The sequence below is a fragment of the Phocoena phocoena genome, chromosome 18, assembly GCF_963924675.1.
Source record: "Phocoena phocoena chromosome 18, mPhoPho1.1, whole genome shotgun sequence".
Taxonomy (NCBI): domain Eukaryota; kingdom Metazoa; phylum Chordata; class Mammalia; order Artiodactyla; family Phocoenidae; genus Phocoena; species Phocoena phocoena.
In genome coordinates this window covers 24,622,910-24,650,745 of record NC_089236.1, presented here as the reverse complement: position 1 = coordinate 24,650,745, position 27,836 = coordinate 24,622,910, and the positions used below count along the sequence as shown (strand labels likewise).

General features: G+C 36.4%; 1 protein-coding gene across 1 annotated transcript in view; it reads right to left on the bottom strand.

The window, feature by feature from the left end:
* VWA8 (von Willebrand factor A domain containing 8) overlaps window positions 1-27,836 on the bottom strand; it is a 348,433-nt gene that overhangs the window by 245,086 nt on the left and 75,511 nt on the right. Inside the window, exons 10-12 of the mRNA XM_065896053.1 lie at window positions 24,330-24,461; window positions 22,034-22,168; window positions 21,867-21,944 (exon numbers count right to left, since the gene is read on the bottom strand). Of these exons, the coding sequence (XP_065752125.1) occupies window positions 21,867-21,944; window positions 22,034-22,168; window positions 24,330-24,461 (345 nt within the window). The remainder of the gene's footprint in view (window positions 1-21,866; window positions 21,945-22,033; window positions 22,169-24,329; window positions 24,462-27,836) is intronic.

Below are 27,836 nucleotides of genomic sequence, written 5' to 3'. Positions count from 1 at the left end.
TGATGATTAGGTATCTTGAAATGACTGATCAAATATATAGTTCTATCAATATAGTTCTATATATCAATGATTGTAGTAGTGTAACTCTAGTATGGGAAGAAGCAACAAAAGGACTACCTTTTCCTAGACCAAAACTGACTAGCAAGCTAGGTGGTTCAGAGGCTTCTGGCAACTGCTAACAGGGCCTAGTCCAGCTATTGAGTGACCTGTGAACGAAATCCTAGCCTGACCTGAGAATGAGTATTCCTATTGCCATGGGACAAACTGGTCACATAACGCCTCCCAAACCTTGGTCAAAATTAAGACTAAAAGGGAAGGGACTGTAAAATAAAGAATGTTGCCCACCATCCAGTTCTACAAGAATCAAGTCAGTAATCACTGCAGCCGCTGACCTACAGGGTGAAGGTCAGGATACGGCACTTTGTGCTCTGGGGAAACTGACGCAACTGGCCTTCAGGTGGTTAGATATTTTCAGAAGAAATTTTTTATGAACCTGGATTCTTGCATTTCTCCATACTTAGAAAAACACTAAAACTATTAACTAAGATGTCTGTTCCTCATGACCAGCAGCGACCTTCTACTGAGATGTGTGCTTGATTGCAGGTGTCCCCTTCGGCAAAAATCACACACACACTGACCTCTCCCTTTACCTCTTCGGAACAGTTCTCAGAGCTCTCTAAGAGACTGTCTCCTGGGTTATAATCCTCATGTTGGCTCGAGTAAAATTGTCCGTTTCTTCCTTAGATTGACTACTGATTCATTTTTTTCATTGAAAAAACTCAGCAACATAGCCCTAAAGATCTGACTTTGACACATTATCAAAATTTGGCATAACTCATTAATGTTATCTCATTTTTCAACTGTGAATTTTAAATTCTATGAGCATGTAAGACTAAATCTATCATCATCATCAGTGTTTACTGAGATGGTTCATGGTGAAAATGAGCTTATTCACACTCATGGCTACGCTACAGAACCGGAAATGGACCACTCTTGCAAGAAAAATAGGACAAATCAAAATAAATGTTGCTGTTTCATTTTCATCATTGAATTATGAAAAAAATCAAATATATATATATATATATACATATATAAACCTTTAAAAAATTAATATAAAAACAGGTAAATTTAAAGAAAACTCTTGGTATTAATTATTCCAGAAAAACAGTCAGGATAGAGTTACATTACATATTGTCCTAGAGCATAAAACAAACAGAAAACATGCTTTAGCACAGTGGTTCTAAGTCAAAGATATGTATCAGAAACAGCTGGAGGAAAAATATACTGATAGAAGCTTAGGCCTTATCACCCTGAAGATTTGGATTCAGTAGATCCAAGGTGGGGCTTACCACCTTTTTTTTTTTTTTTTAACCACCTATTTTTTATTAAACATTACATAGGTGATATCTTAAATGACTCCCAGGTGGGAAGCACAGCTTTAAAAAAGAGACATTAACTTAATGTGAAACTGTCTCATTTATTTATACTCCTTCCTTATTCTGATAGGAATTATGAGATTGCAGGAAGATATGTATCAATAAAATGTGTAACAAAGTAGCATAAATTAAAAGGTGAAAAAAAAAGAAGGAAAAAAAGGGAAAGAGTAGGCCTTATTTCCTTTAAGCATTTCTACTGATATTCAGAAAGGAGCTAACATGAAGAAGGTATCCCACTGAAACCATATTGTTAAAGAAATGATTGGGGGTTAATTTTGAAAATCCCAGCTTCAGATTGAAAACAGATGGTTTTCTAACCCAACTCAGCTCCTTTTGCGTGGGCCCAAGAAGAGGAGATGAGGATTGTGTCTCTGGCATAAGAGGTTCGAACTCCTAAGGAGATGAGGCTAGCAACTGGTAACATTTCTTTTTTTTTTTTTAATTTTGACAGAGAAAATTCCTCACTCTCATACCAACACATCCTGAATCACCATTCTGTACAAGATATAAAAAAGCACTACTTCATTCTGTGTTGATGGATGATTCCAAAGTACATTCATATCTTGTTAATTCACACAATGTCTACAATACTTGCCTCGTTCAAATAAGTAAATATTTACTAATAAAGATGACGAGAAAGACAACCAGTATGTACGGCTCCCCTTTTCCAACATAGCAGTTGGAGACTCCCTTTTACTGACTGAAGTAAACTGAAATAATTATTTGCTGCTACACAACAAGTAGTAATAGACCAACAGAATTCAAAGCTATTAATGCCAACCACACTACAGACCAGAAATATTTTCCCTTTTTTCAATCTTCAGAGGGGTAAAAAATGGAAAACACCTGGCATTTATTAAAAGACTAGCTCAGTTCAGTTTTATCATATCAAGTCTCTGCATACTATCATGTGAAAAAGAGCCATTCTTCATTTCTAATATATCTGTGCATTAAAATAAAAACCCTCCTATGGGAAAAAAAAAGTATCCTCTTTAATAAAAGTAGTTGGTTTTCATAATTAAGATCCTGTATTGGGAGAAAAGATGAAAATTCCAGCTTTTTCTTAAAAAGATAATTGCCCCCACTTTCCATAATATTAGGTATAATAAATTATTTTCAATTGTCTGAAAGTTATTTTCCATTGTGTGAAAGTGCAAGGACACCAAAGTAAAACTGAACTTTCACAGAACAACTGAACCTAGTCAAACTTAATTAACAGAATTTTTTCAGAACAGTCTGAAATGGGTCAGTAACATGATTTCAATATTAAGCTAATCTTTAAAATGGAGTAACAGCTTTTTCAAATGTTTCTATCTATAGAATTTTTGGGTTTTAGTACCATGAAGTTGTTTTAATATCCTTACTTATTTTAACATATACTGTAACATGGAATTGTTAAAAATATATATATCATTTCCTTATTCTTCCTGCCTACACTCACATCCCTAAAGCAAGTGGAAAGACAAAATTTTAAGAAGAAATGTGCTGATTCCATACGAGCGTTTTGAAAGCACACTAATAAAAATCAAGAAAGATGAATGCCCTCAGTTTTGCATATATTTTTCTTATCCTTGAAACCTCTGAACTTAAGAGAATAAAAATAGCACTAATGATATCATAGAGGCCGAACCATTTCCTCTTTCTGTTTCCTTAAAAAATTTAGAAATAACAGGACATGAAAACTAGTTCCTTTAGAGCCACCATTGTCTAAACTTAAACATTTCACCTCCTCATTCAGATCCCTGGAAAACATCCATATATGTATATTAAGATTCTGTGTCATTTTGAATTTTGCTCTTTTGATTTGCAACAGAGAAACCCTACTAAAAATAAAAATGTCTTATTAAAATGAGAAGAAGCATAACTGCACAAAATGTACCAGAGAATATAGATTTGAACCCTAAAGCAATTATATACCTTAAATGTTTTTAGGACCTTTGAATGGTATACATTAATTTTTCTGAGATTCCCTTGAGAAACCTGGATATAAGTAATTAGTTTGATAACTGCAAAAAGTAGCTACCAGAAAATATCCTGCCAGTAGTATAAAATACTAAGAAAATCTGGGATTTAAGGGAATAAAAGAATACACCAAGACTAGCTGATGCAAGCCACCAACTTTACAATAAGGGATTAATTATGTCCATAACTATTAGTGTAAAATACTGCATAAATATTGCATAAACACAGAATGTTAATAATTTTTAGGTCCCAAAATAGAAATGAAGCCATTATTTACAGTCTAAGCACGCTCACTGAACAAAATGCAAGGCGTGCTGCCAACATTCCTGTGTCATTTATGTTTGATCTCAAACAAAAAGGCCTCTCGTTTTACACACACTGTAAAATTATTTGTAAACTCTTCCATGCTTCTTCCTAAAGTTCTTTTTTAAGCAACTATTTTTAACCTGTCACACATATAATAAATGCTTCCTTTATGTATATAATGATGGCATTACAAGACTACCATGATTGTTTTCAGTTACTCTGCTATTAATGGAAGAAGCCAATTTTGATTCATTTATAGCTCTCTTTACTGTAACCAGTGGGATCTATTTCAAGATGATCTACTCTAAAGATTTATTCCATGAACATAGAACAAAATTCTTCTGACTGAAGCTAACTAGAAGTCAAACCCACTATGTCACAACTGACCCAACAAAAGGACATCTTAATACAGTCATTCAATAAAATATAAAGTCAAGCTCAGTGAAAGTGCAAATAATGTAATATGTATTCCAAGAAGACACCCAATCAAATCCCTTCTACTATCCTTGCTGTAGTACAGCAGCTAGAAAACTGAAAACATCATTTCTTAGATGCTTTTGCAGCTAAGTTCTGTACACAACCCAGGTTGTACAAAGCATTCTCACATACACAAAACTGGGAACTGAAAAAACTGGCAGTGAGAGTGAAGTGCCAGCCAGCACAAGGAAACTCGCTCTTCTAGAAAGCTATGGCTGAAGTTCTCCAGGCTCTGTCATTCCCAACTGGGTAAAATCTAAACACTGTGCCCTATCTCTCCCAGAAATTCTATAAGCTACGTAATACTCTAATAAATCCCTCTCAGTTTTACACAGCCAAAATGGATTCTATTGTCCGCAACAAAAATCACAACCTAAGGAAAATAATTTTTTACAAGTAAAACCAACTTTATGAAAGCTTGTTTAGAAATGTTCACGGGGGCTTCCCTGGTGGCGCAGTGGTTGAGAGTCCGCCTGCCGATGCAGGGGACACGGGTTCGTGCCCCGGTCTGGGAGGATCCCACATGCCGCGGAGCGGCTGGGCCCGTGAGCCATGGCCGCTGAGCCTGCGCGTCCGGAGCCTGTCCTCCGCAACGGGAGAGGCCACAACAGTGAGAGGCCCGCGTAACGCATAAAAAAAAAAAAAAAAAAAAAAAAAAAAAAAAAAAAAAAAAAAAGAAATGTTCACGGACCACTACATATATAAAAGAGGGTAAGAACAGTTTCAAAAAGGAAGGCAAAAAGCAGAGAGATGTTATAGAGTAAAATCCCAGGACACACAAACTGAAGAACCACATTTTATTCAAATGGTACTGCAAACTTTGCTACATTTTATCACATATGTTTGACTGTTAGGAGAACAGGTGGGAAAGTAGCAATCAATTCTAGTTTAAATAATATTTGCCTTATAATAATTATTGGGTTGGCCAAAAAGTTTGTTTGTTCATTAACATCTTATGGAAAAACCCCAAACAAACTTTCTGGCCAAACCAATAGTAACAAAGTATAAAATCAAAGTTGTGGTATGTGCTAATAACCTGTTCAGTATTCAGTAAAGACACATGGGGCAGTTACAGCATTTGGCCTCACTCAACAACACTCAAATCCCTTCTAGTCAGCCAACATGGAAAGTAGCAGAGTTGAAAGAATGGGTACAGTATAAGGAAAGCTGGGTTTTCAATTCCAATTCTGTGACTTATAATATGATAAATGGGTGAAGTGAGTAAAATATCTTTATAATTAAATGAGATAATGTCTGGCACCTAGTGGGTATTTAATAATAGCTGAATCTGAATCAATTGAAGAATCAAAATCCTAATACATTAAAATTTAAATCTAACAATAAATCTAAGTTAACAGTTCAGAACACTAATAAAAGTATAATAACAATGCTGTATGACAAAAGAAATTCTTGTCTTAGAATTTAAAGTAAAGGTAATATTGAAACATAAAAATTAGTAAAGAAAAGTTGACAGAGCTGATCCTTTAAAAATAATGTAAATTTTTCAAAATGTATTTATCCATTCCTTCATATACTGATTGTCTACTACACGCAAGTCACTGATCCAGGTGCTGAGGATACAGCACTGAAAAAGATAAAACATGGATCCTACATTCCAGGGTGAAGAGAACAAAAACAGACAAAGGAAAGGGAACAGAGGGTGAGAAGGAAGGGAGGGAGGGAGGAGATGCAAATAAAAAAAATATACCATGGGAATTCCCTGGCAGTCCAGTGGTTAGGACTCCACGCTTTCACTGCTGAGAGCGTGGGTTCAATCCCTGGTCAGGGAACTAAGATTCCACAAGCCGCGTAGTGCAGCAAAAAAAAAAAAAAAAAAAAAAAAGGGTGTGTGTGTGTGTGTGTGTGTGTGTGTGTGTGTGTATACGTATATCACGATCACGTAGTGGTCAGTGCTGCACAGAAAATGTCGGGTAACGTGATAGCAAACGGCTCCATGGGTCAAGGATGCTTTCTCTAAGTATACTGAAACTGTGGTGATTTAAATGATGAAAGGCCAAGTGAAAATCAGGGGAAGAGTGTTCCAGGCTGAGGCAATATCCTGTGCAGAAGTCCTGAAGCAGAAAAAAGCTATAGATAGATTTAAGGGACCGAAAGTAGCCACTGAGGCTGAAACATAACCAGCAGAGGGTCCATCAGGGAGAGAGATGGCTGGAGAGGCAGGCATGGGTCAGATCAGGTAGGGCAGTGTCTCTCAACCCTGGCTCCCTGTTAGAATCACTGAGTAGCTTTTGTAAAAATCCTGAAATCCGGGTCACACCTCAAACCAATTACTTCAGATTCTCTAATGGTGGGGGCTGGACAATGGAAATTTTTCAAAGTACCTTGGGTGTCTCTAATAGGCAGCCAAGGTAGAAAAGCACTGTTGGAGGGCTCATAAGTCAAGACTAGGGGTTCTTATTTTAAGTATAATGGAAAGTCATTGACAGATTCTAAGCAGAGAAATAGCATGATATGATTTAGGTCACTCCCACTGTTCTTTAGAGGATGGATTATGAAATGTAACACACTCTAATTAAATAGTTACAAATATTTAATGTCTGCAAAAGAGACTAGAACTTAAATATTCTCACCAAAAAAGAGATAAACTTAAAAATAACTATCTATAAATGTTCAACCACCATAACTGAAAAGTGTAAGACATTGATGAAAGAAATTGGAGAAGACACAGATAAATGGAAAGATATTTACACTCAAGGACTGAAGAATTAATATAGTTAAAATGTCCATACTACCCAAAGAAATCTACAGATTCAATGCCATCCCTATCAAAATTTCAATGGCATTTTTCACAGAAATAAATTAAACAATTCTAAAATTTGTATGGACCATAAAAGACCCTGTATAGCTAAAGCAATCTTGAGAAAGAAGAACGAAGTTGGAAACATCACACTTCCTGATTTCAAATTATATGACAAAGCTATACTAACCAAAACTTTATGGTATTTCCATAAAAACAGACACATAGATCGATAGAATGGACAGCCCAGAAATAAACCCACACATATACGGTGTACAAGTTCATGACAAAGGAGCCAAGAATATATATTCAGTAATGGTGTCAATAAATGGTATCCAGAAAACTGTATAGCCACATGCAAAAGAATGAAACTGGACCCTAAGTTACACAATACACAAAAATTACTTCAAAATGGATTAAAGACTTGAATATTAAGACATGAAACCATAAAACTCCTAGCAGAAAATATAGCTGTTATGGTCCTTGACCTTGGTCTTTTGGATTTTTTAGGATTTTTTTTGGATTTGACACCAAAAGCAAAAGCAACAAAAACCAAAATAAACAAGTGGGACAACATCAGACTAAAAAGAAAAAGTTTCTGCACAGCAAAGAAACCAACACAATGAAAAAGCAACCTACTGAATGGAAAAAGCTATTTTCAAATGATATAACTGATAAAGGTTAATATCTAAAATATATAAATAACTCATATAACTCAATAGCAAAAGAAATCTGATTAAAAAATGGACAGAGGGGCTTCCCTGGTGGCGCAGTGGTTGAGAGTCCACCTGCTGATGCAGGGGACACGGGTTCGTGCCCCGGTCCAGGAGGATCCCACATGCCGCGGAGCGGCTGGGCCCATGAGCCATGGCCGCTGAGCCTGCACGTCTGGAGCCTGTGCTCCACAACGGGAGAGGCCACAACGGTGAGAGGCCCGCGTACCGGAAAAAAAAAAAAAAAAGGACAGAGGAATTGAATACATATTTTTTCAAAGAAGATATATAAATGGCCAACAGATACATGAAAAGGTGCTCAACATCACTCATCATCAAGGAAATACAAATTAAAACCACAATGAGATATCACCTCATACCTGTTAGAATGGCTATCATCCAAAATAAAACAAAAACAAAACAAAGAAACAAGAGATGACAAATGTTGGTGGGAATGTGAAGAAAAGGGAACCGTTGTGCACTGTTGGTGAGAATGTAAATTGGCGCCACCTCTATGGAAAACATTATGGAGGTTCCTCAAAAACGTAAAAATAGAACTATCATATGATCCAGTAATCCCACTTCTGGGTATATATCCAAAGAAAACAAAAACAGAATATTGAGATATCTGCACTCCCATGTTCATTACAGCATTATTCACAATAGCCAAGAGTGTCCATTAATGAATGAATGGATAAGAAATTGTGATACACACACACACACACAGAGGAATATTATTCAGCCATGAAAAAGAAGGAAGTTCTGCCATTTGCTGGACCTTGAGGGCATTGTGCTAAGTGAAATAAGCCAGACAGAAAAAGCAAAATACTGTATGCAATCACTTGTATGTGGAATCTTAAAAAAAAAAGTCAAACTCTTAGAAATAGACAGAAGAGTGGTTGTCAGGGACTGAGGGGTGGGGGAAATAGGAAGAGGTTGGTAAAAGGGTACAAAGTTTCAGGTATAAGATGAATTAAGATCTGAGTATATAATATAAAACATGGTGACTATAGCTGATAACTCTGTATCATATCGTTGAAATTGGCTAAGAAAATAGAACTTCAATGTTATCCTGAGAGTGAGCTTGCATGCGTGAGAGAGGAGTAAGTGTCTGTTAATGTCCAACTGACATAACTGATGTGTTCTTAAAAACTCTATAAAGTAGGGCTTCCCTGGTGGCACAGTGGTTGAGAGTCCGCCTGCTGATGCAGGGGACGCGGGTTCGTGCCCCAGTCTGGGAAGATCCCACATGCTGTGGAGCGGCTGGGAACCGTGAGCCATGGCCGCTGAGCCTGCGCGTCCGGAGCCTGTGCTCTGCAATGGGAGAGGCCACAACAATGAGAGGCCCGCGTACCGCAAAAAAAAAAAAAACCTCTATAAAGTAAAATTTCATATGCCAAATGCATTTTCCAGCAAATTCTCAAAAATGGGTCCAGGGTTGGTGGGTTAGAGCTACTGGAGATGTCCATAGCTATAGCGGATCCTGCAAAAAGCAAATGATGTTAGACTAACAATTGGCTGTGGGGTGGGTATGGCGGATGGGGAGAAAGCTAAGAAACGTGCCATGGCTGCAACACTCGACAACGCTTTCTATTGGCTTAATGTGTCCCTTTTGGAACCTTCCTCAAAAAACTAAAGCTGTTCTCTCTGAATCGCTCCCCCATGGGAGATACTGTGCCAGCAAACGCCTTTCCCTATGTGGGAGATAAGGAAGAGTTAATGGATTCAGGGGGCATCATTGAGGATAAAAGTGGAGTCTCCTGCTTGAAGCAGCACTGAAAAATGTTTGCTAAGGTTAAAGAAATAGACTGCTGAAGTGTAGCAGGGCAACCCTCCCACCCTGTCCATCTTCCCACCTATGTGAGGGCATAATGGGCACCACTCCTCACCTGCATAGAGGCTGCCAGCCAGCAGCTACCTGAATCTGGGAGAGCTTCAGGGAACCACAGGAAATGAACACGAAGCATCCCAGGAGCTGGGCTGGCCAATGTCCCTCTTCAGGTTGTTAATTTCTCAACAGTAGTCAATAGACTGTAAAATCAGGATTTTCACAGCTTTTACTAGCTTAAACCCCAAGCTACTTCAACTCAGTTCCCAGAGGCACTAGTTGAACTCTGCCTGTTAATGCCTTTCCCTTTGCTGTTCTTTTTGACTATCTCTCTGGTTCTGCCAAATGGTTTTCAGTTCAAACACCTCAGAAAGCCCTGTTTCTATGAAACTGGTTTGTAAATCAGCAATAAAATTGAATATATTCAGAAAATGGGCTGGATCCTGAGTAATTGGGGTTTTTTTTAATAGGGGAAGAATAGAAAAACAAAGCACTTAGAAATCATAAAAGGCAACTAGATGACACAGCTGAGAAGTACATATTTACTTTTTATTTCCAAGAATAAAACATATTTATAAAACATAATGTACTTACAGAAATTTGTGAAAGTCAAAATCAAATCAAAGTTATGGGGCCTCCCTCGTGGCTCAGCGGTTAGGAATCCACCTGCCAATGCAGGGGACACAGGTTCGAACCCTGGTCCAGAAAGATCCCACATGCCATGGAGCAGCTAAGCCCGTGCACCACAGCTACTGAGCCTGCACTCTAGAGACCGTGAGCCACAACTACGGAGCCCACATGCCACGACTACTGAAGCCCATGCGCCTAGAGCCCATGCTCTGCAACAAGAGAGGCCACCGCAATGAGAAGCCTGCGCACAGCAAGGAAGAGGGGGCCCTGCTTGCCACAACTGGGGAAAGCCCGCGCACAGCAACGAAGACCCAATGCAGCCAAAAATAAATAAATTAATTAATTAAATAAATCAAATCAAAGTTATATCCTCTTTCTTTTCTTTCTTGACATGTTCCTCATAAGAATATAAATACATAACTTCATCGTTAATCTCACTAACCTTTAGCAAATCCTTACTCTTACAGTGATCTCTGGTGACTGTAAGTTCCTGAAGACCTTAAAAGATTTCCCTAAGACCCCCAATCAAAATTACTGTAAAGTACATTTAAAACAAAAGTCCTAACTAATAGAGATGGTCAAGCATAACAATTTGTTCTCAACAACAGTACTTCGACTTCATCACACAGTGTCCTTAAGTTTGGAGCTATTCTACAGAGAATCCTCAAATTTGAAATTCTTTCCCTCTTCAAGTTTATGGATCCTATGTTTCTGGATCGCCAAGGATGGTAAATGAAATACCTTTCAGGCTGGAATTCCTTATTTGGTAGGATTCCTTGGTTACTTTTGTTTTCTTCCTTGAGCAAATGGATTTGGTCTTACTGTAATGTTTATTTTTATACACATGCCCAAAGGCCTCCTGGTGTGCTTTTATAAATCTAATAAATACTTCATGATAACTTAACTTGTTAACATAACACAAAAGATGTTGTCCGTTACTTAAAATGTACACTGTTTCAATTAAATAAGGAGTCTAGTACATATTTGCAAAGTTATAAAAGATTTCAATATCATGTTTGGATACTTTTTTTTAAAAAGCAAATGTAAAACTTACTGCCTTTTAAATGGCAAATTTATGCAAATACAACAAGATGAACCTTTATAACATATATTGCACAGTTAAACTTTACGATACACTTTGCGTTTTTAGAATATATAAGTTTAATAAGTTATCAAGTTGAACCAGCAAATAACCTACCTTTTCAATACATAACTTTGTACTATGTCCTATCATATAAACACTCCAAGTAGTTCTAATTGCAAGCTTAACATAAAATACTACAACTGTCATTACACTCAGCTTTTGAGATGATTTCTGCATCAAAACAAGAGCCTAAGATAATGTTTCACAAAGTTTCAATTATAAAAATAATACACTGTTGAGATGGACTTCTATCAGTTGAAAACAACCATTGATTTTTGCAAACTCCTCCATTCCTCCTTTCTATTATGTTGTTTTTGAAAAGCTAGCAAGTAGAAAAACAGACCAATACTGAAAAACAAACTGTGATGTAACAAGAACCCTCGCATCCTAAAGCAAATCAAGCTAATGTGAAGGAAAGCATTCCAAATAAAAACAGATGATACTTTTAGGGCCTCGACCCAGTTTCCTCTCATCTCAGAGTGAGCCTCTCATTGTCTGTTACTTACTGTTTTTAAAGATGTACAGTCTAGTAGGCAAGAAAATGACTTGAAAATTAATAAGCTAGGACCTGCTGTAGACGCTTTGTTTGAGGTATAAACTCTGGCACTTAACCTTTCTCATCCTTAATTCTGAAAGCCAGGAAATACCACTTTACTGGCCTATTTTAGAGTAATTATAAATTTTAGTAAATAACTTGAATCACTTCAAAGAGGCTGCAAAAAGCTATTATTAAATTGTCACAAAATTTTATGTTTGAAAAACATAGGAAATACACAAAAGATTGTAATTCTAAAACTGAAATGAATTTGTCTCAAAACAGCCTCCTGCCTTGTCCTGTAAGAACTAATTAGTTCTCAAAAATCAGAAATTGATCTAAATAATTCTATTGCTTTTCTGCATTAGAGAACGCTATAAATGGAAAAGCTCTTAAATGTGTTTGATGGGGAGAATGACAACAATGTTTGAATAATCACATCTATCCCTTACATACTTAAAAACAAAAGTCATTCTACTTAAAATAGTTTAAGATTTCCCAAGCCTCTAGGATGGTGCATATTCAACTGAGTATCTTCTTTATGCCAAGCCCTATGCTGTGGTCTAACCTGCTGCATTCTCAATCCTGTTAGACCCAACCCTGTTTTATAAACACCCCCATTTTGTAAACAATATTTTGTAATTTTTGCTTTATAGCCTTGAAAAACTCCATAGGTAATATAATATACCTATACACATAACTTCAAATAAAAATTCAGGATAATGCCTACATTTTATTTTAGGGAAAATAACTTGTTAATAAGTAATACACACTTCAACAAATGTATGAGCACAGCTACACCATAAAATATCATGAAGTTGGATGCTTGCAGCTACATGTAGAATCACTATGCATATGAAAACTATACACTGAAAGAGGTGTGCTACATTTGTAACTCAAATACCATCAGTGGCAATGTTCTCAGTGGTGTGATCTTCCAGAATGGTCAGTGTAGTAGGCAGAAGAATACCCTCCACAAAGATATCCATATCCTAATCTCCAGAACCTGTGAATATGTTACCTTACATGGCAAAAGGAACTCTGCAGACGTGGTTAAGTTAATGACCTTGAGATGGGGAGATTATTCTGGATTACCCGTGTGGGCCCAATCTTATAATCTGAGTCCTTAAGGTTGGAGGATGTTTCTCAGCTGTGGTCAGAAAGAGAGATGGCAGCTTGAGCAAGACCCAGTTCTCCGCTGCTGGTTCTAAAATATAAGGGGTTATGTGCAAGAACTGGACAGAGGTCAACGTAGAAGCTGAAAAAGGCATGAGTGAATTCCTCCCTAACCTGGGTATAGGGAAAGGCTTTCTAGCCATGACTCAAAATCTAAATGCAATAAAATAAAATATTAATACATTTAACTACAAATTTTTTTAATTTACAAGGAAAAAACTAATTTATTCATAAAGAAAATCAAAGTATAACTGACAAACTCAGAGAAAAATTTATGCAGCATATATCACAGATAGAAAGCAAATATGCCTAATATTAGAAACTTAAATATTGAGAGGAAAGAAGACCAAAAACTTAGCAGAAAAATGGGCAAAAGAAATGAACAGATAATTTACTAAGGACAATAATGGCCCTTAAAAATAGGAAGGATTTTCAATTTCTTTCCTAATATAAGAAATGCAAATTAAAACTACTTAGGGGCTTCCCTGGTGGTGCAGTGGTTGAGAATCTGCCTACCAATGCAGGGGACACAGGTTCGAGCCCTGGTCTGGGAAGATCCCACATGCCGCGGAGCAACTAGGCCCGTGAGCCACAACTACTGAGCCTGCGCGTCTGGAGCTTGTGCTCCGCAACAAGAGAGGCCGCGACAGTGAAAGGCCCGCGCACCGCAATGAAGAGTGGCCCCTGCTTGCCACAACTAGAGAAAGCCCTCGCACAGAAACGAAGACCCAACACAGCTATAAATAAATAAATAAAAACAAAAAACAAACAAACAAACAAAACTACTCCTTATATATCATTTCTAACTATCAAATTGGCAAACATTAAAGAGCTTGGTGGCCCTCTCTGTTGGCATTGTTGGTGGGAATGCAAAATGGTATAATCCTTACAGAGGAAAATTTGGCAATACCTAACAAAAGTACACATATATTTACCTATTGACCTAACAATTCCACTTCTAGGAATTAATCCTGAAGATGTACTTCTAACAATGTGAAAATACATATGCAAAGGTTATTCATTGCAACTTAGTTTGTAATTACAAAATATTGGAAACAATCCAATTGTCCATATATAGGAGACTGGTTGAATAAACTCTGGTATAACCACATGATGGAATAATATGCAACTAAAAAAGACAAAGAATGAGGAAGAGTTCTACGAAAAGACAACTACTCCTCGTTTATAATTTCTATTTCAAAATTCAGAGGATGTAGAACTTGCATGATGACATACATTTTTTAAAAATAAATTTTATAATAAAAGAAATTTGAAGGAATTGAGGCAAGTAAATTCCTAGAGAGCCTTATGAAGGTTATTCTTTGTGGGAAAAAGAAAAAATACTAAGAAGACAGAAAGGATGACAGATTACAGCAAAATAAATCAAGAAAACAAAATGATCTACAGAATCATACAGAAAGTTAGTCTCTGAGGTTGAATACAAACTACTTAAATGAATACAGACTCTTGAAATCTTCATGAAAAAAGTGCAGATTCAAGACAAAGTCAAGAAGCAAGTAAAAAAGTCCAAGACAGGGCTTCCCTGGTGGCACAGTGGTTGAGAGTCCGCCTGCCGATGCAGGGGACACGGGATCGTGCCCCGGTCCAGGAGGATTCCACATGCCGCGGAGCGGCTGGGCCCGTGAGCCATGGCCACTGAGCCTGCGCGTCCGAAGCCTGTGCTCCGCAACGGGAGAGGCCACAACAGTGAGGCCTGTGTACCGCAAAAAAAAAAAAAAAGAAGTCCAAGACATAGGTCAGTGAAAACATACACAGGAAGAAGGAGGAATTGTAGATTAGATGGAAGATGAAGAAAAGGATTTTGTTTGAGTTTAGCTATAGGAAGAAAAACTTAGCTAAGGGGTCAAAAATGATCCTAAGACTTCAACGTGTTTTAGACAGTGATTATGTTCATTGTAAGTCTCTTAAACTTATTTGACCTAAATTTTTGATTGGAGTTGACTCGGCTTTTAATCCAAGTAGTACTTAAACAGAAAAACAAGATCTCAGATCTGGTGCTGTTTACGATGGTGTGGAAAGAAATCTGGAAATATGCCCTTATCTGGTTGTGAAAGAGAAGAATAATAACCTGTATGTCTTCAATACTATGAAATCACTGACTTCAACACTAAAAAAAGAATAACCAGTTAAAAGAATCTGACCTAACACTTGAGCCAAATGATTTAAGATTTTTATAACCTATTATAAAACTTATTTTATGTACAGCCACAAATCTGTGTAAAGGCTCTGTTTTTCTTTTCCTTCATATGAAACCCAGTTCTAAAAATAGTCAAGTCTAAAAATAAGGCAAAACCCACATATTAAGTGTAGCTTTATACATGTACAAGTAACAGGGAAATCTCTACATCTTCTAGGAAAACAGATGTTGAGTTACTTATTCCCACTAAATTCTCTATGTTGGGTCAAACTTCTGGAAATTTTTTGTTAATATGGGCTATATTATTATAAAACCAAAATCTAATCTTTAATCTTATTAAATTAGTTCCTCTGTCCCAAAGAAATAGATGAACGTTACTAATAAATATGAAATTATAAGCAAAAAGAGTCAAATTAATCTCAGCAGCTTGGTTTCTATCATAAAAACCAACTAATTAACAGCTTACAAAACCTGCAAATGTCAATAAAATGCCTAATATATGCTTTGATCCAGTTCCTGGAAAGAAGCCATATGGAGAGAGAAAGAAACAAACTCACCTACAAAACATGTTTCCATTATTACACTTCTCTATCCCTTTCTGAAGTCTATACTTCAGAAACCATTTTTCTCTCCCAGACATTTCTCTAAAGATTAATGAGCAGAAAAGCAAAACTGGAAAAGGGGTTTTCAGAATATGTGATTACTTTCCTCATCTCTGTACCAGTTTTCCCAACCCTTGAAGGACATCTATAAGGTAGATAGTGTGTATGCTGAGGATGGGCAAAATATTCTTATGGCAAAACTTGTGTGCCTTTTGAATATCATCACCCATGTTTGTCAGATAGAAGATTAATAAGATATGACTAAATGACCTTATCCTGTGGCAGAAATTAGAAGAGACTGACTTCATATCTCAGAAGAGTCTCAGGTAATAGAATGGTCTGCCATCAAATTGAATAGTATAATTTTCCTATCTTTGTTTATTTATCAATCAACAAACAACAGGAAAGTTAAAAAATACATTAAAATAAAATAATATTTTTGTGAACTTATTGTCACTCTCCAAAAATATATAAGAAAATCTGTTCTCAACCTATTAAACTAATTCTTTCATACATAAAGATAACATTCTCAATGGCAGGATACTTTCGGTAGTTTTTCAGTGGAGCTGAGAGAGCTTAATTGATAGATATATACATACTCTCTTGTTTGGTTCTTTTAATGGATAGCAGGTTGAGGTGACCGCAATCTTCACAGTTCAAGCATATGCTCATAGGATAATTTATCACTACAGTGTAAGAATCACTGACTAAATCGACTACAGAAATCTGATACAGAAAGAGTACTGTCTGGAAAAAATTGATGAGGCATAAATTATTTCCAAATAATTATTTCTAATTATTTCATTAGAATGGGAGTTTTTATTATTTATTTATTTATGTTTTGCGGTACGCAGGCCTCTCACTGTTATGGCCTCTCCCGTTGCGGAGCACAGGCTCCGGACGCGCAGGCTCAGCGGCCATGGCTCACGGGCAGGGCCGCTGCGCGGCATGTGGGATCTTCCCGGACCGGAGCACGAACCTGTGTCCCCTGCATCGGCAGGCAGAGTTTCAACCACTGAGCCACCACGGAAGCCCCGGGAGTTTTTATTTTAATGTAAAAAATAATAATGTGTACAACTTTAGAAATACTAACAAATGGGGATGGAGTCAAAGAGAAAAGAAATATTATCCTCAAAAGGTCTTCTCCAAATGATTTCAAAGCAATGGCAGCTGGAAAGGTTAAGTTATGCTTGTATTTATCCTAGACTTATAAGTGGAATATGATATATTTATAATAAAATTTAACTTGTTTTAAAAATATATTGATGATTTGGAAATTTTTTTCTCTCCATTATTTGGTAGAAAAGTATTTTCATTGGAAACTAGAAAGTTGATGGTTGACAGGTTGGTGAGATGATAAAATGCCATCCTCAGATCACTTCTAACCTGAGCTGTGGAAAGGTATAGACAGATGAACTAGCATATTGAGCTAACCATCACCAAGAGGATGATTTTCTAAGAGGGCAGGGTATTCTTCATTGCATCTTCCATGAATTAAGCAAAAAATATACTCCCCTCTCCTGCCAATTTCCTTACTTCCCTTAAAAAATCCAGTAGACCTAGAATCAATTCATAAAGACTCACTTTAAAATATATTTTTGAAAAACATATATAAATATATATTTTTTCAGTGGGTTCTAAGACTTGTCACCTGCTGTGTAATGTAGAAATTTATTTTCTTTCCCCTACATGTTTATTGCTCAAGACTCAGGATATCAGTACTGGTTTAAGTCTCTTCACCTTAATTCATATTCTTCATGATTTCATAAGCTTGGATCATATGCTTCTTCATAAATTTCATCTTTTAAAATCATGGAGTATTTCTTAGTAAATATTTGAATCTTTTAAGTCCTTAATCAGTTAATTATCTTTTCCTATTTTTTTATATAACTAACTTTACCTGTATTTCTAGAAATACGATAACAAAAACTGTACAAAATAGTAGGAGGTATAAATCCTCCACAGTTTTATACCAAGGCAGGATGCTTTCTCTTTCATTTCCAAAATTCTTTTCAAAGTAACTCAAAATACTAAATGATACCTTAGTGCTTTGAATGAGTTAAGTTACCCAGAAGAAAGAAAAAAAAATAATTTCAGGGAGAATTCTCAAATATCTTTTACAATAGATTTTTCTGCTTATAGCCCAAAAGTTACCAGTACCATGTGATTATAATTGCTTCTAACTCTGGCCAATTCAACCCATAGGCACAAAGTAACTTAAAGCAGCATGAAAAAACTCTCAACAGAATCATTTGAAATGTGAGCTGTTAACAAAATTTTCTATGATAAGGTCACAGCAAGAAACTGGTTTAAACGTCATTTTTCAAAAATAAGAACAATTTTAATATAAATATATTTATTGTCAGTAATAATTAAAAAGTTAAACAAAAGAATAAACTAAAAACACAAAATGCTTCCTAAAATGTAAGTAAATAGTATATCACATCCACTATCCAAAATTGTTCCAAGAATAAGAAACAGACTCTGCTAGAGGTAAAAAGATACCATGACCAGCCAAACACGAATACGTAGAAATCAGTAAATTAGCAGGATAAAAATGTCTTAGAGATATCATTACAAAAAAATACATGACCGAAAATTTCACTCTGTAAAAACACGAGCTGTAAGTTTGCTTTTTTATAATACTATATTCAGCATGTACGTCCACCAGAATAATCCATTCAAAAATACTTAAGAATAAGTTTAACCAAGGAGATGAGACTTGTACACTGAAAATTATAAAACATTGCTGAAAAAAATTTTAAAAGACATAAACAAACAGAAATTCATCTACGTTTACAGAATAGATGATTTAATATTAAGATGACACTACTACCCAAAATGATCTATAGATTCATTGCAATTTCTATCAAAATCTCAACTTTTTTTTTTTTTTTCATAAATAGAAAAAACCTATCCTAAGATTCATCTGGTATCTCAAGGGACCCTAAATAGCCAAAACAATCCTGGAAAAGAAAACAAAGTTGGAGGTCTCATACTTCCTGATTTCAAAACTTACTATAAACCTATGGTAATTAAAACAGTGTGATACTGACATAAGGACAGACATATAAACCAATGGAGTAGAACAGAAAGCCCAGACACAAACCATCACATATATGGTCAGTTGATTTTTTACAAGATTGCCAAGATCATCCTATGGAGAAAAGACAGTCTTTTCAACAAATGGTGCTGGGAAAACTGGATATCCACATGCAAAGATTGAAGTTGGACACTTACTTTACACCATATACAAAAATTACATCAAAATGGGTTAGAGACCTAAATGTAAGACCTAAAATTGTAAAACTCTTAGAAGAAAACATAGGGGAAAATTCATGACATTGGACTTGGCAATGATTTGTTGAATATAACACCAAAAACACAGGCAACAACAACAAAAAGATAAATTAGACTTCATCAAAATTAAATTAAATTTTGTGCATCAAAGGATACTATCAAGAGAGTTGAAGAATGCTCAACATCATTAATCATTAGAGAAATGCAAATCAAAACTACAATGAGATAACATCTCACACCAGTCAGAATGGCCATCATCAAAAAATCTAGAAACAATAAATGCTGGAGAGGGTGTGGAGAAAAGGGAACACTCTTGCACTGTTGGTGAGAATGTAAATTGATACAGCCACTATGGAGAACAGTATGGAGGTTCCTTAAAAAACTAAAAATAGAACTACCGTACAACCCAGCAATCCCACTGCAGGGCATATACCCTGAGCAAACCATAATTCAAAAAGAGTCATGTACCAATATGTTCATTGCAGCTCTATGTACAATAGCCAGGACATGGAAGCAACCTAAGTGTCCATCAACAGACGAATGGATAAAGAAGATGTGGCCCATATATACAATGGAATATTACTCAGCCATAAAAAGAAATGAAATTGAGTTATTTGTAGTGAGGTGGATGGACCTAGAGTCAGTCATACAGAGTGAAGTAAGTCAGAAAGAGAAAAACAACTACCGTACCCTAACACATGTATATGGAATCTAAGAAGAAAAAAAAAAAGGTCATGAAGAACCTAGGGGTAAGATGGGAATAAAGACACAGACCTACTAGAGAATGGACTTGAGGATATGCGGAGGGGGAAGGGTAAGCTGTGACAAAGTGAGAGAGAGGCATGGACATATATACACTACCAAACGTAAAATAGATAGCTAGTGGGAAGCAGCCGCATAGCACAGGGAGATCAGCTCGGTGCTTTGTGATCACCTAGAGGGGTGGGATACGGAGGTTGGGAGGGAGGGAGACGCAAGAGGGAAGAGATGTGGGAACATATGTATATGTATAACTGATTCACTTTGTTATAAAGCAGAAACTAACACACCACTGTAAAGCAATTATACTCCAATAAAGATGTTAAAAAGAAAAAAAAGAGAGTGAGAAGACAACCACAGAATGGGAGAAAACATTCGCAAATAATATATCTGAGAATGCCTTAATATGCAGAATATATGAAGAACTCTTACAGTTCAGCAACAGAAGACAATGCAATTAAAACATAGGCAAGGAACTTGAAAAGGTATTTCTCCAAATAAGATATATAAATGGTAATAAACCCATGAAAAGATGCTCAATATCATTGGTCACTAGGGAAATGCAAATCAAAACCACAAGTTACTACTTCACACCCATTAGGATGGCTATTATAAAAAGCAAAGCAAAATGAACACAGAAACAAAACAAAACAAGAAAACAGGAAATCACAAGTGTTGACAAGGATGTGGAGGAACTGGAACCCTCATGCACTGCTAGTGGGAATGTAAAATGGTGTGGCTGCTATGGAAAACAGTTTAGCAGCTCCTCAAAGAGTTAAAGGTAGAATTACAATATGATTCAGCAATACCACTCCAACATATAAACCTGAAAGAAATGAAAGCAGGGACTCAAACAGATACTTGTACTCCAGTGTTCATAGCAGCATTACTCACAATAGCCAAAAGGTAGAAACAACTCAAGTGTTCATCAACATATGAATGGATAAACAAAAATATTATTCAGCCATAAAAAGGAATGAACGTGTGAGATATGCTATAACATGGATGAACCTTGAAAACATAATGTTAAGTAACATAATCTAGAGACAAAAGGACAAAAAGTGTATGATTCCTTGTGACCACCTAGAGGGGTGGGATAGGGAGGGTGGGAGGGAGACGCAAGAGGGAGGAGATATGGGGATATATGTATATGTATAGCTGATTCACTTTGTTATAAAGCAGAAACTAACACACCACTGTAAAGCAATTATACTCCAATAAAGATGTTTAAAAAAAAAAAAGTACATGATTCCATTACATGAGGTACCTAGAATAGACAAATTCCTAGGGACAGAAAGTCACATAGAGGTTACCAGGGTCTAGAGGGAGGCAGAGAATTTATTATTTAATGGTTATAGAGTTTCTATTTGGGAATATAAAGCTTTCTAGAAATAGCTAGTGGTGATGGTTTCACAACATTGTGAATGGACTTAATGCCAGTGAGTTGTACACTAAAAAAAAATGATTAAAGTGATAGAATGGATAAACAACAAGGTCCTACTGTATAGCACAGGGAACTATATTCAATATCCTGAGATAAACCATAATGGATAAGAATCTTAAAAAGAATGTATATATACATATAACTGAATCACTTTGCTGTAGAGAAGTTAACACAATATTGTAAAACAACTATACTTCAATTAAGAATAAATATTCAGCAAAAGAAAAAATAAATAAAATTTTTAAAATGGTTAAAATGGTAAATTTCATGTTATGTACATTTTACCACAATAAAAAAATAATAATCTATTTGGTGAATACCTAATTATCTCTCACTGCTGCTGAAACCTATTTTGTTTAGATTTCCAAATTACTATTACATGTACTGTGTGTGTGTGCACAGGCTTGTAAAATGGATCTCTCTTGAAAAACAGACCCTGGTATGTTGGGCACATCAGATATCCTAGAACACACTTTCAAAAATTCCAAATAATTATAGCTGCACTCCAATTTGATAGCTGTTTCAGTTATTTATCTACTTCAAAATTAACAGGTACAACTAAAGGAAGAATATCCACAAATTCTGCTGACGGTCCAAAAGTATGTTTATAGTCCAAGTGCTAAAAACGAACTTCTTACCTGATAGAGCATGATAGGTTCTATATTGTATCCTAAGGTATCTGCAAAGTTCTTAGCGATGACTGTTTTTCCACAGCCCTACAAATGGAAACATAATCATTCAAGGGATAAGTCAAAACCACCAAAAGTCAGGAAACAGAACTTAGCAGTGAGGCTGCTATTCTTACTTTTCCTCCAATTAAACATATGTCCTTAACCATGTGAGACTGCATCATTTCAGCCAGTAGTTGTTTATGGCTTAAAGTTTGTATAAAACGGTCTGATGTGCAAGGTTGACTTAATGGCCTGGTTCCAGCTGGCACCTATAAAGAGAGGTAAATATAATATGCACATGTTTTTCTCAAAATAATAGTTAAATGAAAGCATACAACTGCCATTTAAAAGCCCCTACTAATTTCCTGCTCAATTCAATTCTATACTGTTTTTGATATTTCAATAGAGCAACAATTATTTTCTCATTCACACATCTGATAATCGTTTTCATCAAACTTCCAAATCAATCATCCCTCTAAAATTAAAGTCCTATGTTGTCAGACATTTTCATATGAATCAAGTAATTTTCGTACTATTTATAACTTATAATAACAATGTCACTGCTTGAGAATGAAGGTTTTTGCCCAAATTTCAGTTATAAGTACAGAATTTAAAATCAGTCTACTGGGATCCTCCAAAATCACCAAAGATCTCCTGATTTTTAAACTGTCCACAAATCTTTTTTCCACTCTTATTTTAGTTTGCCACTCAGAAGCATCTGTTCTTAAAATCTCCCATCCTTCACACCTACTTCCTTTTATTTCCTATCTCTTCCTTATTAAAGTCTCCTGGATTTCCATGCCCTGCTGGGGACTCTGGACTTGATCATACTGTAGGCAAGACAAACCCTAAAGAATTACAAGTTTGGAAGTGACAAGATCAGATCTGATTTTAAGAAAACAAATGGTGGTAACATAGAAGGCTAACTTGAAGGGCCGGGAGGCAATGATGTTAGAAAGCCATTACCAAAGGGAAGCAAATAATGAAAGCTCGCTCACATCTCATGTCCCTGGACATTCTGTTCAAACCGCCTGAAATGTCCTATCACCTTTCCACTCCTGGGCCACTGGAAAACTCCTGTGTCATAAGACTTAGCTCAAGCCCCATCTCCTCTCTGAAACTTTCTCTACTCCTTCTCCTGACTCCTGGTGTTCCTTCCATCTCTACATCTCCATAGCCATTCCAATGCACTTCTTACTCATCTGCCTCTATCCTAGACCATCAGCTGTGAGGTCACTCATCTGAAGGAGACAGCAGAGTGTCGTGTGGAGTGTGCTGTCTAGAAGGCCCAGCTGTGCCATTTGGTAGCTGGTGACCATGGGTGAATTGATTACCCTCTTCACATCTGTTTTCTAATCTATAAAATGGAGATAATAAAAGTTATCTCCGGGGTTATTGGGGGATGTAAATGGCATAATATATGTGAAGAGAAAAATACAGTAACTAGTACACTGCAGGCACTAAGTGGATTTTAATACAGAGCCTGGCTCATGGTAGACATAATCAATGTTTCGTTTGATGATTGAGTAAATACAGTGACCTGAATAAGTATTACTAATATCATGTTCAAACAAACAAAAAAGCCTATCATGAATGCTTGCTCTGTCATAACATAAGAAGGCAAGCATTTATTCTTTCCTACATTCACTTACAATCTAATTGTCAGCATTTTTCAGGCTGTGTTTCCTAGTGTTAGCTTCCTATCACCTCTTAGGATTCTTAGGACCCTCGAGGGAAGGGTTAGAAAAAGGGAGGCAGAGCAAGCAGTTGGAGCTCTATGAGCAAATATCGTTCCCCTCCTCTAAAAACTGTTCAACTACAACAGCTCATCTTTTAACTGTTTCATGTAGCTGACAAAGATTTTATTTGAAAGGAGCATTCCCTAGTTGTTAAAATATGTTTGAAAACAGGGCCTTCCCTGGTGGCACAGTGGTTGAGAGTCCGCCTGCCTATGCAGGGGACACGGTTTCGTGCCCCGGTCCGGGAAGATCCCACATGCCGCGGAGCGGCTGGGCCCGTGAGCCATGGCCGCTGAGCCTGCGCATCCAGAGCCTGTGCTCCACAACGGGAGAGGCCACAACAGCGAGAGGCCCGCATACCGCAAAAAAAAAAAAAAAAAGTTTGAAAACAATGACTATTTCTTACCAAGGACTCAGAACACAAAATGCTTTCATTGATAAACACTTTATTTGATTTTCCCAGAGGCTGACTTTGGTTTTTGATGAAAAGCTATCCCTATGTTTCTCCTGAACTTTTCCAGTTTACAAACATACATGACTCTGGATATATAGATATACAGATACACGTATATAGATGTGATGCTATGGAACCAAAGAAGACTTATATGGGAATCATAAACCCAATTTAGGTCATAAAAATGGACAGAACAAGGCACATCGTAGAAAGTACAAACCTTGATTCATTCATTACCTTAATGGTCACCTCTTTTTCTGCAATCCGGATGGTCACAGAAGCTTGGAAGACATGGTTTTCAGTCATCTTCTCCACTCTCACAACCTCTTCAGGAAGCAGAGAGCTTCTTGAATCTTGGAGTTCAAAGCGCTGTAAAATTACCAAAAAGACATGTAATTTACTTTTTATTTTAGTATTAATGTTGGATATTTGGAAGGTTCCATCTTAATGAGAACTGAAACCCACTCTATGTTATAAAAATAAAGGTAAAAAAATTAATGAGAATTTTTTCCCCTATTTTTACAGATACCACTCATTCTACTTAAGCTAATTACTAAGGTGATATGAAAATAGTCCCTAAAATTTACTAAATGCCAAGAAATGGAATCGCTGAGTTTCTGATCTGGTAGAAGTTTGCAGCCTACAATGCTTGATAATCGAAGGTTCCAGTTTCCTAGAAAAGGATGATGAGACTCTTGAAAACATGCTAAAGGAAATTAAAATAAGGCCTATATCAGCTGATTTCTTAAATCAATTCAAGTTAATAGCTGCCTGGACACCAGTCTGCTGATTGCTTGTGTGGTTAGTTTAATTGATTACAATAAAGTATAACAATCAATCTTCCACAGTATCTGGCACAGTGCCTTCTACAGTGTAGGTTCTCAATATTTGTCAAACTGGATTTAAAAGGCCCAGACCACTGATTCTTTCTCCATGTAGACCAATGATCAATGTTCTAACACTAGGTTACACCCCCTAATCCCAGCTCGTTATATAAAAAATGCACACAGAGAACACAAATAAGTATATGAAAAATGAGGATACTAATTCAAAATTAATTAAATCCTATGCCCTACTAATAGCAGCATGTTCACTATGAAGAGCTGAACTCATTTTTAGTGTTAAACAGGCAGAAATTATTCTCCCCAAGTCCTACAATACTTTTATAACATTATCACTATAGTGAAAGACTTGAAACTCAATGAAAGAACAGATTACTGCTTATTCAACAGAATGACTCAACTCTAGAAAATATATTTTGGGGAAGAAAATTATTTTCAACTTCAACACTGTAAACATAACAGCCCAGATCATGTTTTCATTGCTGTGTCTTAAGTACTCAAGACTCATTCCTCTTCCCAAGCCTAAGAAAAATTGTTTATTTGTGCTACCACAAAAAACATAAGTTTTATACTTTGCACAGTTTATATATGCAAATTCCCATGGTGTCACACAATGTGGTAGGAATTGCTTCCATGCTGTAGACAAATAACAATCATTGACACCATAATTTCGTGCCAAAAAAAAAAAAAAGGGTACACTGTATTTCAAGGAGGTTCAATTTGGAAAGGAAGCCTTAGCAAAGTAATTAAATTCACTGGAATTTAGAACCTAGACCCATTAAATTCTAAGAAAATATATATATGAGCTTAAAGGGTATGTTTTCACTCCAGCCATAGTAATGTCAGTTTAACTTGATAATAGGGTTAATGTCAGAGCATTTATATTCCAGAAATGAACACTAATGCCTTGAACCACACTTGCTGTACTGGTTATGTCCTTATAAATAATTCAAACTAAAATATTTCAGTAGAATAAAAATAGTAGGCTAGAATACACTAAAATAGGAAAAGAACTCCAAGTTGCAAGGTGAGTTACCATGTGTTGGCATAGGAAATTTAAAGACTCTTAATCAAAAAGAAAATTGAGGAGTAAAACAGATATATAATTCTTCACAAAATTAAGGCAAGAAAAGACAATCACTTTTCTTCTCTTACATAAGTAACAAAATTCCCCTTTTTCCTTTTTTTTTAAAAAACTCTACAATCAGATTTGAAATAATTCCTGTTTGTAATATGGATCCTCAATCAGTGCTCTATGTTCCCCTTAATTATAAAGGTCAAAATAAAGGCCAAACAAAATGAAGCAGCACTGACTACTTTCTTTGGAAAACTCAACTCTTTAAAGGTATTCTATAACTTTATAGAATTTGTATGACTAATTTTGAAATTAGAGACCAGAAACGCATCAAAGTGTTTTCTTAGTAAAAATGAAGACCTTTGTTCATAACGGACTTATCTAGACACTGAATGCCTTCTCCTGGTTGTGTCACAAAACTTTACATTGCTTCATTTTATCAGAACTCTGGCATTTTCTTCTACCCTATGTACCCTTGTTCCCAAGGCAGTGGACTTTGTGCTGATGGGCATCTAGGGAGCTCATCTGTAATCACAGCCTCTTTTCTTAAACACTAAGTACTCTATTTCAATGACCAATGCCAAAGTAGCTCAGATGTTAATTAAATCAAAGATGAGTTCTAGTTCTGTTTTTCAGAGCCTGGAATGAATCTTAGAGTGAACTATACAGTCAGACTGGTAGTTTCCTAACTCCTTGAGCATAGGAATTAATTTCCCCATTTCCAAATGGTTCTTCATTATCTCCTTAACACCATTCCACCTTCTCCTTTTTCCCCTCCCTCTCCCTCACCCCTTCTCACACACACAGCAAATCCCTTTCTTCCCTTTCATCAGTGGCTGCTATTTCACCGTCCCTAGCCCTGCGTCTATTCTTTGCTGCCTCTTCTACTTTCCTTTGCCTCTTTATTGACCATTACTTTCCCCTTGCTTCTTTATGCTTTTCTTTTAGATTCTGCCCCTAACTATACTTTTTAGCATTTATGAGGAACGGCTTTCTGTTAGTTTTATTTTGTTATTATTATGATTGACATCACCAATCAATGAAAATACCGTTTCTTGGGTTGGCTGATACATGAAATAAAATCCCACAGAAGTAACTAGAATCTATTGTTCCACTCTCCTGAGCCCTTCTCACTATTATCAGCTGCATAGAGAGTACTTCTGTACTCCCAAAGACCCTGTGTATTCTTTGGGATAAGGGAGAAACTAACACCATTCCATATGTCAAATTCTGGCCTCCAGAAAATGAAGGGCCTATACACAAGACCACAACCGTTTAGTGTTCACATTCTACCTCCTCCTTAGAAATCTATACACCTTGACCCAAACCGTGTAAGAAAAACAAAAACAGTCTTTCATAAAAAGGAATTATTTGGGGTGAGTCAATGACTCTCTCTCGCCAAGGGTCCGCTTGAAGTGGCTCCCACTGGCCAAAACCTGGGATAATTTTAGCATCAAAATAAATGACGATAGTAATCAATTATAACCCACTGAATAAAATAGGGATCCATAAGTGCATATTGATATAAATGAATAAATTAATACATGGAGGAGAAGAAAAAGCTCTTCCTTAGTGTAGAATGCCTACTAATAAATGCAGAAGGAATGTTTACACCCCATTACTGACATGACAATGCCTCCACGGGTGGAAAAGAAGAGAAGACAAGGGAAAGAAAGAAAGATGGAGAAAGAAAAGTAGGAAAGAAGGGTAAGAGAGAGATGAGAAGAAGGGAAAAGAAGGGACAAGAAGAGAAAATGGGAAAGGTAAGGAAAGAAAGTGAAGCAGACACATACTTTTTTTTTTTAACATTGTTATTGGAGTATAATT